Raw genomic sequence first — 14,145 nt, 5'->3', positions numbered from 1 at the left:
TTCGTCATTGTTCATTAAAATGGCAATTATAGAATGTCTGTGATACTCTTTATTTATCTCCATTTGATGGAGATGATAGTGTGAACCTTATGGTCTTTTATGAAACATAGGAATGTTGTTTCATCAAATTTGATACGATAAGTATCCTCTTCTAATATATGTATATTTATATGGGATAATGTTTTTAGAAAATATATATATTTTTTAATATTTTTTTTAAAATGTACTCCTCTTTTGTTTTTTAATTCAAATAATACTTTTAACTTAAAAATACTTAAAATATTTTTCAAAAGTTTTTTCATCAAATTTTCTCATCAGTTTTGTTAATAGTTTTCAATCATTATTGTGTTTTCATTTGGCTCATTTATTATGCTTAGCATTTATAGTGGTTTATTGATGTATTGAAAATATTATAAACGCTCTCAGAAAAACACTAGAAGTAATATTATATTGTATCTCTTTGATTGGTAGATCATTACAATATCATATATTTATGTCTGTAGTTAGTTTAATTGAGATTAGGAATTTAAAAAAGTATTTACGTGTAAGGTTTATAGTGTTTCTAATGTGATAGTTAAAATAATATAATAATCTAATTTTAGATTTGAATAATTATAAATATATATTAAATGATTTTTAGTGTGCTTTGATTCTATTTGACTCATTTATAGTAGTTTTGTTGTGGTGACTAAAATATTATAATATGCAATATTATACCATAATAGATGAGAAAAAAAATTAGAAAATAATTTAAATATTTATCAAATTAGGGATACTATTTGATTAAAAAAAAAGATATGTGAATATTTTTTTAAAAAAAATCGCGCATTTATATACATTATATTTGATTTGATTTTATGCATTTACTCGTAGAGTCCCCCTTACGTGTGATGCACGCCACAGCGAAGCAAGCTGTAGTACCAAAGGCTGGGCACCATCAAGAATGCTGCATTGCATCGTTCTCTGGTGACTCAAAACCATCCCATGAGAGGTCACTTTCCGAATGAATGTTACAGCTAAACTTATGAGATGGATGGATGGATGGATGGATGGATGCTTTCGCTTTGCAATCTGCTTGTGCTTGGCCTGCGTAAAACTTGGTAAAGGAATCCCATAGCATTTTAGACGTATGGCGACAAGAGAACAGAAAATGAGATGGATGGATGGATGGATGGATGATTTCGTTCATTCTCATCAGTAAAAAAGAGTTATTAATAAATAATCAAATAAAATTTTAAATTCATAATATTTGATAAGTGAATACGTTACAACACTTCAAATGTCCTTAGAATAATATTCGTATCGAATCTTCGATCCTCCATATGAATTGTCATAATTTTGGGCATATACGCATACTTCCTCTCTGAGGAATTCCCGTCACATTAGAATTAGAATACTACTACTACACGGTAGGAAGGCAACGATAGACATCAAAAAAAGAAGAACCTTCCTCCCGTTGCCCACACCGTCTTCCCTAACCTATCGAGCCACTCCACCTTCCCCACCTCCTTTCTCTATAAATAACTGTTAACTTGGTTCTTTTGTTCCTCGGTTAATCAAAATCACCGCAACTCCAAAGAGCCTCCCCTCCGCCTCTCTTTCTGCTGCTTATTGCCCGTCCACCCATAACTTCCCAAAAGAATACGGCGAGATCTGGTTGATTCCGAAATCCCTTTCCTGATTTCACTATCCCACCGACAGCCATCTCCGCATAAGATGTGATCAAAGACTCATCTCCTGACATTTTTCGCTGATTTCGTGGCAGAATTTGGGGGGTGCCATGGCGGCATCCTCATCGTCGGTGGTCGAGGAGGAGGAGGCGTTCGAGCACACGCTGCTGGTGGTGCGGGAGGTGTCGGTGTACAAGATCCCGCCGCGTAGCACGAGCGGCGGGTACAAGTGCGGCGAGTGGCTGCAGTCCGACAAGATCTGGTCCGGCCGCCTCCGGGTGGTCTCTTGCGGAGACCGCTGCGAGATCCGGCTGGAGGACCCCGGCTCCGGGGAGCTCTTCGCTGCTTGCTTCGTCCGCCTCGGGCAGCGCGAGAACTCCGTCGAGACCGTGCTCGATTCGTCCCGCTACTTCGTGCTCAAGATCGAGGACGGCCAGGGCAAGCACGCCTTCATCGGCCTGGGGTTCAACGAGCGCAACGAGGCGTTTGACTTCAATGTGGCCCTCTCCGACCACGAGAAGTACCTGAGGAGGGAGCACGAGAAGGAAACCAGCGTCGACACTGATGAGAGCCACATCGAGATCCATCCCGCTGTCAATCATCGGTTGAAGGTATCCTTCCGTCTCCTGTAGCACAATTTTTCCTACATGTGTTATTCATAGCTATTACCATGCAACATCCATCAAGCTTTGTCCTGATTATTTGAAGATGACTTTTTCCAAGTTATTAGCACCGTTAACATTACAACCATTTCCCTCAGGTATTCTTAGCAGATTCTGAATATGTCACATTCGCATTTGTTTTGATTAGGTCCTCTACAGTCACTTGAAACGCGTTAGGGTTGTACGTCTATTATTGGATGTTATAATTTTCACAAACTTTACCTGACACTCTATCCGTGCATCTTAAGAGCATTGGCTGTTCATCTAATTATATTTATTCCTTCTTTTTGTTCTCCCTGCTTGTTGTAAATTTCTAGGAATAATTGCCTCTGGTTCTTCACTTCCACGCTATTGGGACGTAGGGAAAGGCCTCTTAAGACAATGTTCATTGGACCCTTGGTTCCACCTCTGAATGTCGTAAATTCAATTCTGAAAATCATCGCACATGAGTTTAAATATATAAAGCATGTGTTTGTTCGAGTGTAATTTATTCGAGTCCAGATAAGAATGATATAGATTTTTATGAGCGATAGCATATATATAGTTCTCGTTTCCTCTACTCTTTGTGCTATACCTTCCTATCTTTGTTAAAATCAGAGGAAAAACTTGAATATTTCTCTAGAAGTCATTTACCTTTTATGTAAAATGGTTTAATTTAAGTAAAATGTATGTGTCCTCTAACTTGCAATTTTCCTACTGGGTGAGGTGTAATATATTGGTTCACAATATTTTCAATGTAGGAACAGCCTGTTGACTACATGCTTCAATGGCACAAAAATGTGGAAGTTGTTTCTTTAATGTTAACTTCCAAGTGTTGTATAGAAGCATTGATCCAATCTAGATCTTGCCACAAAGGGCAGGGATAATGTGTCTCAACAAATGCTTCGACTTTTCGTCGTATATGTTACTCTTGTTGCCAGTGATGTTATGCCATAATAGGATAATAAATGAGTTATTCTTGGCCTTTTGCATATGGATTCATGGTGTTGCCTATAGGATTGACTAAACTTTAGCATTTTAGGATGTAGTAGTTGGTTACGTCATTTATGTTTCACTTGTAAATATTCTGTACATATTCTTTTACTTCAACTTTTGCTCTTCTTTGGGCATTTGTTCTTGCCTTTACACACCTTTCATGATGTGTCTTTTGTTAATCGTTTTGTTCACAATTGTTGAAGGACTTGTTTGTGCTGGAATAATCTTAATTTCTAAGGAGAAACAATGCATAAGATTCACAAAAAACAGTAATGTTGAATTTTTAATGGGCTTTGGTTCTTAAGTAGATTGGGTTGGTGATCAACAGCCCCAAAATTGATTCTTGAATGCACACTTGAAGTTGTAACTGGGATAAATTTGTTATATTTTCTTTGTGTATCATTTTTATTATGAAAATGGTTAAGATCCATGTTGATGTTATCAAAAAAATGTTTTAGTTGGTTGTAAATGACCTAATGCAACCAATCACTTTTTCTTCCGGACTTAGGAGTTAGGACCATAGGTGGGAAAAGATCCATAGTCGACCCTTAATACCGATTAAGGATCATGGTATAATTTAATAGTTTTGGTTGTATAATTTAATAGTTGTGGTTTTGGTTGTATAATTTAATAGTTGTTTGGAATGATAAGCATCGTGGTATGGGTTCTAATAAAATATGTTATTTTTTATTCATGATATTTGAGGTAGAATGCTTTACTACTTTTGAATCATTATATACATGAATTTACTTAATTGGGTCACTTACTATCTTACATTTGGTTTTTGGTAAACTCAGTATCTAACAAGAAGTTGGCGACAGAGAATCTAAATCAGTAGGTTCTGTAAATTCTTTAAAAAATCACTTACAGAAATTGGAACAATTTAAGGCTTTGGAAGCCTGTCATCTTATCATTTGGGAGTCACCAAATTTTCACATGATGACATTTCAAATTTCACACTTCATTAGAGGATATGTAAGAATAAATGTCCTTATAGTTCTCTAAATTCTTTTAATTCAAAATTTCTGAATAAAGATTCTGCATAAGCCTGCATTTTGGAATCTAGTAGCCATCAATTTTTTTTGCAATATAATATCGCTCATCAATATTGTGACATCATCAACCAATTAAATCAAGAATGCAAAATATGCTTAGGAGGCACTCTTTACTGTATTTGTTTAATATTTGAGTCCTTGTGTGTTTTTTGTCAATATCAAGTCATTCAACAATAATGTTTTGGAGATTCTTTATATTAAACAAAGTCAACAATCTAAAATAGACGTTGATGAGACACCGGATGCTCAGCCATATTCTCCAGTTCCATTGCTTTAATTTTTGAGATTTTTGTTAAAAATAAAGATGCATTAATTATGAGTTGACCCTTATCTTTTTACATTACTTGGTTGTTTTTGTTATGTTGCTTAATTTTCTTATATAGTTATATCTATAATACTTTTATAAACGAAGAAAATTTCATTATAGCATAATATTATTCTAGCAATTTGTAAAAAGAGTCACAAGCTATGAAGTGATTAATTAATGTCTTTATACATTAACTTTAATCCAATCCTTCTTTTTTCAAAAAATGATATTATATGAAGCTAATTAAAAATGGTTGCGAAACCCATCCTAAGCATCAAAGTGAATAAAAAATGCCAAATTTGAGGGGTAAACCCTTCTCTAAAATTCTCCTTTTCTATTAACTCTAGCAAAATTAGTCATCCATTGCAGCCCTACACACTCTCTCTCTCTCTCTCTCTCTCTCTCTATCTCTCTCTCTCTCTCTCTCTCTCTCTCTCTCTCTCTCTCTCTCTCTCTCTATATATATATATATATATATATATATATATATTTGTATATGTATATTTGTATATGTATATTTGCATGTATGTGTATGTATGTGTGTGTGTGTGTATAAACCTAATGTTTTAAATAACATCTTCTCCAAGGAGGAGGAAACATCTGTTTGAGGATGTCCACAAGAGTGATGGAATCTACTTCAACATGTATGTACTATGTCATCTTGCAAAGCCCTTTTGAGTCCTTCCCTGATTTACATCTCCTTCACAATAAAAGGCTGTTGATATCATCAACAGGCTTACATTTAGCAGCAAGACAAATTCCATTTCTGATAACGAAGCTTACCCCCCATTTCAGATCTGATTAGAAGAACCATCACCACGAGGCTTCTCCCATCAAACAGAGATATGACATGGCTTAGAACTCTGGACACCATGGCATCAGGTGGATGGTTTGATTTTTAATAATCCAAGGGCCACTTGTAAGAACCAATAGAGCATCATCCTCTGATGCAAATATAAAAAGAAAGAAACTTGTCTCCATGTTAAGAATCCTATGGATTTGTTACACTTCCATAAGCTAGAAATAATAGTTGTAATAATCTCCATTGATGGATGCCATCTGAGGAAACCAACCAATCAGGCTATAGGCCTGAGTCCTTTGCCACTCAGCCAACTTATCATCTCAAATATTACTACATCAGAGGACAGACCCCTAATCTTCTCAGATTTAGGGCTTGAGTGAAACATACCAAATGTAGACTTGGGATGTTGACCTGAGGCATTTCCGCCCAAGTCATTGAAGTTGAAGGAGTTATGCCTGGTATCATACAGGAATATTTACCCTTAGATTCCTAAATCTTCAGAGTCTTCTAAGGAGCATTCAATGTGACAATAGAAGTTGCATGAGAAGTATCAAAAAGTCGAACATGGAGCTTGAGGTGAGGAACGTTAGAAGACAAGAGGACAGACCTAGATGCAAAACCTGACACAAGTGCCATTAACCTTAGCTACCAGTGGAGACTTGGAGTCACGAACTTGCTACTTAGATATGACCCTGATTAGGCATGTACTAGATTACATTAGCATAAATAAATTAACTCCAAGAAGCCCATAAATTTGACTTGGAGGATTCCCACCTTCCGATCCAATGCCAGTTCTTCCTTCCGCAACCCGTTTGTCCCTCTCTCCTCACACCTGACATCTACTCTCCTCTTATCTCTCCTTTCTCTTTCATTTTCATTCCCTTTTGCCTCTTTCCTCCCTCTTTTTTCTCTTTGGTGATGCTCCACCATGGGCACTCCCTTTCCTTTCCTTCTTTCTCTTCCCTCTTTCCTTCTTGTTCTCTTCCCTCTCCTTTGTGGGCGACCAACATCCTATCACTCCCATCCTCTTTTCCCTTGTCTCTCCGTCTCTCTCTTCTCTTCTCTTTGTAGCTAACACCTATTGTTGTTGTGTTCTCTCACCTCTCCTTCATTCACAGTTAACAAAAGTTGTCACCGTTATGCTGCCCACAATTCTTCTTACCTCTTCTCTCCTGTCTATGCTACCCTCCACCTTCATCATCTCTTTTTCATCCTCTATGCTTCCTCTTCCCTTCCCTTCATCTGTTCTCCTCTCTTGGGGTGGTAATTAATTAATTTAACATGATAATTCAAATTACAATCAAATTACAAAGACATCCATCGATATGCTGGAGGAACAATCATGAAGCATTAAAAAGAATTTTGAATAGGAGCACAATTATTTAAAGGATCCAAAAGCCCCTTTTACTAATATTTTCATGTTTTGTGACAAAATTTCTAAAGGTGAAATATTTCTGACAAAAATAAATTAAGTGCTTGTTATGATATAATCATATACAACTTTTTTTTTACATTGAAGTTTTTGTATTAATGATTATCTCTATCCTTGATTATATTTTTGTACTTTTATAAGGTAAGTATCTTGTTTTACTCAGGCAAGCACCTAGGGCCTTAGACAATAACAGACCTTGGCGCTGTACTACACCTGGCACTTTTGACAATGCTCATTGGTACTACTAAGATATCATAATCTCTCCCACTCATATCCTTAATTGTTGTATCAAGTTTGGTTTCATCTACAAGACATTTGCAAGTGATGCAAGATATTAGAACATCATCCTCAATGCCTTATCCCTTTTCAAGCAAAGCTTCACCTAAGCAGTTATGGTGAGCTTAAAAAAGCTCATCCACCATAAGGAGTTAGCTTTTTGACATTGTTAATGATTTTGTTAAAGTGTGGCCACATGAAAGCCTCACCTTGGCCAACTGCTAAATAAGGGCATTTTAGCTTAATTTTTTATCTTTCTACTAGTGTTGGATGCATTTTTTACTATATTTTCAACTTCTATTTTGGATCAAATGCAAAGCCATATTTTTTGAGTTGTACTCTAATTATTAAGTTATATTTTGGTTAAAAAGGGGATGGACGTCATAAGCTATCAGGAGTCATGGGATTGAAAATCTTCTTTCTATTCGATTTTATTGACTAATATAGTTCGACTAAATCTATTCTCATTCTTCCTCTGGAGGTTTTTTCCTTGATTTGTCATGATCCTATGTGCAAACAACTTGTTCTCCAGCAAACAACTTATTGCATCAGACTTTCCTTTGTACTCCTGCAGCAATTGCCATCTCAACTCCTATGACACTTGAATGCTGTCAATGACAATACCATACCCATATATCAATCGTTCCTTCATTTGTATGGGTTTACAAGCTTTCCAAGGAAATTGACCATTGGAGGAATTCTTTTAGACACACCTGTGACAACACCTCTAGGCTTTTCTTTTGGCACCTCATTCCTGAATATTCTTTTAGGGCATCCCTTTGGTGTGACGACACTTGATGTTGTTCAACACTTAGTTTATTTGATAGGATATGTCCCAAAGGTTCTGGTATCAAATTGATATCAGAGTATTTGGAACTTGAAGAACCAATAAACCCTTGAGTTTGGCAAAAAAGCAGATTGATTAGCCACGATATTAAAACTTCAGCATTGAGGATTGGTGAAAATCGCACATGAGATATTCATGAAGCAAGTTTCAGTAATATTTGTAGATCTTAAAAGTTTTCCAAAATGGTGAATGATGAGTTGGGAATAGATTTACTCAAAAATCAAGCAAAATTGTTTTTAAAACTTTTAGAGCTTCCATTGCATCAAAGTTTAAGATGGTTATCTACAACTATCAGAGGATCTAGTTTTGTGATGTTGACATCCTATGTGATGATGAAAGAGAAGAGGAATAAGCTGAAGATTGTCTTGCTACTATATGGTCCTAGACCTTCACTTCGCGAATAAAATGAATTTGTAATATGGGAAAATGTTATAAAGCGATCATATTCCAAACCACACTATATGAGGTTCTCACCCTGGCTCAACATAGCCAGAGCCTCTCCATTGATTTTGTTTATTATTATTATTATTATCTTTTTTTATTTTGTCTATATTTTAATTGTTATTTTAGATTGAGTGTAGAGTTGGATATTTAGTGTCTTTATATTTTTTATTCCTAGTTTGTTTATAGTGTGGTTGAATTGTCTTCAAGCCACTAGTAGTTGTGAGATTAATTACTTTCTTTTATTTATAATATAGATTGGTTTGGCTAGATTATATTCCTCACTGCCAGCTGTCCTAGATCACTATCTCCTTGAAGGGGATGGGGATGAGATAGGAGGCCAGATGGTTGGTAATCCAGTGGATCCTTGCTGATGCTAAATCACAAATGGTGGAAAGTACTGAATATTGGCAGTGAAAGTTTTCTTGAGAGAGAAGAATTTTTTCATAAATGTTTTCTCCTTTTATATATAAATAAATAAATAAATATATATATATATATATGTATGTATATATTGTGGTGATATATTTCCCGGGGTGTTGGATAATGGTAAATGTTTTCATAAATGTTTTCTCCTTATATATATTTATATATGTATATATATATATATGTATATATATATATATATGTATGTATATATATATATATATATGTATGTATATATATATATATGTATGTATATATATATATATATGTATATATATATATATATATGTATGTATGTATGTATATATTGTGGTGATATATTCCTCACTGCCAGCTGTCCTAGATCACTATCTCCTTGAAGGGGATGGGGATGAGATAGGAGGCCAGATGGTTGGTAATCCAGTGGATCCTTGCTGATGCTAAATCACAAATGGTGGAAAGTACTGAATATTGGCAGTGAAAGTTTTCTTGAGAGAGAAGAATTTTTTCATAAATGTTTTCTCCTTTTATATATAAATAAATAAATATATATATATATATATATGTATGTATATATTGTGGTGATATATTTCCCGGGGTGTTGGATAATGGTAAATGTTTTCATAAATGTTTTCTCCTTATATATATTTATATATATATATATATATATGTATATATATATATATGTATATATATATATATGTATATATATATATATATATATGTATATATATATATATATGTATGTATATATATAAATATATGTATGTATGTATATATATATATATGTATGTATATATATATATATGTATGTATATATATATATATGTATGTATATATATATATATGTATGTATATATATATATGTATGTATATATATATATATATGTATATATATATATATATATATGTATGTATGTATGTATATATTGTGGTGATATATTTCCCGGGGTGTTGGATAATGGTAAATTTGTTTGAGGCAGTCATTAAGGTGTGGTAGAGAGAGTGCTAAGCTAGGGGCTTATGGGGAAAGAAGAAAGGGAAAAATGTCTTATTGGTTCTAATGAGGTGCCACATAAGCTTTGCCTCCTGAAGAGGAGTGTTTAAAAGTTGCTCCTCCAATACTTTCTCATATCACAGTGAACATATAATGTGAGGCCACTGAGGTATAAATTCCACAAATTCTGGTAATGTGGCCTACAGATTTCTTTAGTATTAATATTTAAAACTCCAATACAAGCTACAAACAACCTGTTGCTGTCTTTTAAGCTCTAGGCAGCAAAGAGTAGTTATCCAATGTGTCCTCATCTATTAGTGATGTTATTAAGTTTGACTTCAGCCACTTATTTTATCAAAGGCAATTATTGATGTACATATGTGAAGTATCATAATATCTTATATTATCCCAACCCTGCAAATAAGGCTAGGCTAACTTTAATCTTATTAAGTTCCATTTGTGTAATCCCCATTTATTGATGGGTAGGACTGTGCTTACTGCTTAGATTATATAAACTCATTAAACAACTAGAACATTCCACCACATCACCAGTTGATGGAAGTTTTTAGGGGAGGGAAATTTCGTAGAACTACAGGGGCATATAGGTTATTTGTGGTTTTGAAGGAATAAATGCTATATGATATAAGATATTATGTCATTTTGAAGGGGTAGTGGGACTCTCAACTATCGACTATGGTGAGCATCAATTTAATCTGCTTTCATCCTGCATCTAAATTTCTTGCACTTTTTTGCTAAATGTCAAAAAATTCTCAAATTTTGATGTGCAAAATTTCTTATTATTTTGAAGTATCAATTGACACTACGCATTGGTGTTCTGTATAATTCATCACATGGTTAGGCACGTAATGGCCTACTCCTTAAAGATTCAATTTCTTCCACATGGTTAAGGCTTTAAGCATGTAATGTTTTGTATAAATTATTTACAAATAAAGCTTGCCAAGAAATCATTGTATCATGTTCTCCTTTTAATTTGGTTCTTATGGTCGCATGAAGTTCTATTGCAATTTTTTTCTGCTGCTGCTACTATTGTTACCTTTACTTTATTGGTCTTTTCAATTTGTTGGACATTTGGCTGCTAAGTTCATATATCATTCTCTTATCCTGGCCAAAAATTTCGAAAAATTCTTATAAATATCACCTTTAATTTGTTTCCTGTTATGACTTTGGATTTGTAAAATATTTCTGATATTTTTAGGAAGGCGAAACCATTCGAATAAATGTGAAAAACAAACCTGCTAGTGGAGGTGGCATGCTTTCAGCTGCTGGCTTGTCTGCAGGAGCCTCTAGCAAACATACGGCAACAACATTTCTTGCACCTCCTCCTGGTGGAGCAAGAAAGTTAAGGTCTCCACTACCACCCCCACCTAATGATCCTGCCACTGCTAGGATGACCTTAGGTCACAATTCTGGACTGAACCCTCCCAAAGACTCTGCAAGGCGTCCTGGAGATTCTTTACAAGATCTTTCTTCTATTGAGGTAAGCTTGCCTTCCTCTGTACTCTTCAATGCTCTGGTACCTTTATTTGTAGAAGCAGAACATGATAGATTTAATCTAATGTGGTAGAATCTGAACACATGGGCACTTGGAACACACTGTGAAATGATGCAGCTATACTTTGTTTTCAAACCTTGTGTTTTGACCCATTAGTATGCTCAGAAAGTTTCACTGGTAATTCAATTTATTGCCCTTTACCTGTTAGTGGAAGTTGAATACCTGCAGTTCATTTTTTATGATTTATGGGCCAAGGGGCATCCTCCTGTTCCTATGCTCGCCGCTTATTAAGTCAAATTTTACATCTCTGGTCGTAATAGTTCATGTGAATTATAAAATGTATCTCCTTGAATATGTTATACTACTAGTCTTTTTATTGGTTATTTTTAGATGTATCTAAATTGCCTCCTTTTGGTGCTAGTTATGCTTAGTACCATTTAAATGCTTTTCAACTTACACCTATTCTTCAATAATGTTGGGATAAATAGAGAAGCCTGCCTTCGACGACTGGGTCAGGATCAACAAAGAGCACAGCATCTGGGTGGGCGGCATTTTGAGCTTTTGAGAACATATTGGATATGGTCTTTATCTACAGCAGAGATACGAAATGGATGAAATATGTATGAGTTATAAACTGTCCTTTTTTCTCAAATGTTGGAGGTTTTGCATCGCCCATAGTACTCAAATAATGGTTACAGGAATTTGTCGTCTTTAAGTTTTCAAGTCATGAGTTGAAAGCATTAGATATATCATGTAAATGATCATGTGAACTATTCTTAGCATTTCCATAAATAACTACGACGAGATGATATTATTTCAACATTGGTGTTCTTTTATGTTGCTTTGTATCTTCCTAAATAGGTTTTTTGCAATTATTGGTATCAAATATCCTTGTTACATCTCATTATCTGTACTGTACTTGTAGATGAATATCATTCTCAGTAGTAGTTTGATTACACTTTTTCTTATCAAGAAAAGTGAATTACGTGTCTGGGAACATTGGAGCTAAAATTACATAATTATATTCCAATTTTGTGATTGCAAGTGTAAAGCTGGTGCAGTGGCCTCACAGATCGTGGATGGCGGCAACTTTAGCTGCATAGAAATCAATACTTGTGAAACAATAAGCCAAAGAGGGTTTCTGTTATTCATGGATATCACTGTTTTATTTCCCCCTTATCTGTTATACTTGTGAAACAATAAGCCAAAGAGGGTTTGCATGTATATGTTTGAGGAGTATTCTTGATTAGATGCAATCACATTTACCTATTTAATATCCCATCAGCATCTGAAATTATTTGGTCTGTGGTTTCCTTCGGATGATTTTATGGAGGTGATGATAAGCTGTGTAATAATCTTTTAGGATTTTCTACGTGATTTATAGGTAAGCATATGCAGGATTTTTGTGATTACAACATATCGTTCATGCAACGGTCGTATGCATACGGTTATATTACGAGGGGCGTTTTGTTAAACTGGATGACCACATACATTCTGAATACATACTAAGGATGTTATAATTACCAAATCCATGTAATGAAATCAATTGCGTAATTGGACGAATTTTGTTGCAAGCATCAGCTTTACTGGGTAACATATTATTGTTTTATTTGGAAAGAAATATTGAAATGATTTTTTAAATTATTCATCCTATTTTTATTTTTCATCTTTGTCAAGGTTAATTATATATTATTCTTATAATTATATTTTTTTAGCATCTCGATCATTCAATTTTAAAAATTTATATTAAAATTCATATAGTTACGAAAGTGAAACATTTGATTTCATTTATCGACGGTTTTCTCAATGAAATTACAAAAATAATAGGTAAAATGATAATTTCAACATATCTCAGTTACAATTCCAATGGTTGTGGATGACGATATCATTGGGGGGTCACGAATGACTCTTGTGGATGAGGAGAGAGAAACAATGAGAGATGATGCGATAATGCAAATGACAACGTTTTACACATGTGTTCACATCGCTCAATAATTATGTTGGCGTCATGTAGAGTGGTGAGAAATTGCTCGGTAAAATCGACGAAAATTCTCCTTTTTACCTATCATTTTCGTTCTTTCGTAACTATAAGAATTTCAATATAAAATTTTTCAAGTCTAGGACTAGGATGCTAAATAGGTAATATGTAATTAGTCGTTTAATTAAAATAAGTCATATATTTTCTTATACTTGACCGATTGAGAAGATCATTTGTAATGACCACAACATCTCCTTTTGACATTTTATTCACGGGAGCAATAGGCCCAAATGACCTCCTGTGAACTATTGTCCACTGAGGTCGATAGGAGATACATCCCATAGATTATTGTCCACAGAGGTTAACATATCGTAACCACCCTCACGTCATTGTGAAGTAGAAAGTAATTCGATCATTTTTCTTCTATGTCAAAATTAATTATCAAAATTAATGACTAGTTGATCGATAAGGATTAATTATCAAAATTATATATATATATATATATATATATATATATATATACATATATATATATATATACATATATATGTATATATATTCGGCAACATCCGCTTGTGGTTAAGAATTACTGCTAAGAATACTTGATAATGCTCAGTTAAAAAATTTTAATATGAAAAATAACTTTAATATATATGTTTTATGGATTTTATCAATTAGTATTTCTAAAATATATATTCTATGAGTCAAAGGATGGTCAACTAATAGCAATTAACTAAGGACACACGTGTCATTTTACCAGTTACATTTCTATATAAAGAAAAGGG

The 14,145-nt window shown here is 34.2% G+C and overlaps 1 protein-coding gene across 2 annotated transcripts; it reads left to right on the top strand.

Moving 5' to 3' along the window:
* The first annotated feature begins 1,430 nt into the window (after nt 1–1,430).
* On the top strand, nt 1,431–12,202 carry LOC103983864 (uncharacterized protein At1g03900). 2 transcript variants are annotated; one of them, XM_009401187.3, is made up of 4 exons: nt 1,431–1,656; nt 1,766–2,281; nt 11,086–11,367; nt 11,871–12,202. In XM_009401187.3, the coding sequence occupies exons 2-4, from the start codon at nt 1,781–1,783 to the stop codon at nt 11,937–11,939; spliced, it is 852 nt and encodes a 283-aa protein (XP_009399462.2). In that variant the 5' UTR covers nt 1,431–1,656; nt 1,766–1,780; the 3' UTR covers nt 11,940–12,202. The 2 variants fall into 2 exon arrangements, with proteins under 2 accessions (XP_009399462.2, XP_065008885.1); XM_065152813.1 differs by lacking the exon at nt 1,431–1,656 and having other exon boundaries at nt 1,663–2,281.
* The last annotated feature ends 1,943 nt before the right edge of the window (nt 12,203–14,145 follow it).

Source organism: Musa acuminata, chromosome BXJ3-5 (genome assembly GCF_036884655.1).
Source record: "Musa acuminata AAA Group cultivar baxijiao chromosome BXJ3-5, Cavendish_Baxijiao_AAA, whole genome shotgun sequence".
In the NCBI taxonomy this organism is placed as follows: Eukaryota; Viridiplantae; Streptophyta; class Magnoliopsida; order Zingiberales; family Musaceae; genus Musa; species Musa acuminata.
This window is presented reverse-complemented; position numbering and strand designations above follow the sequence as displayed.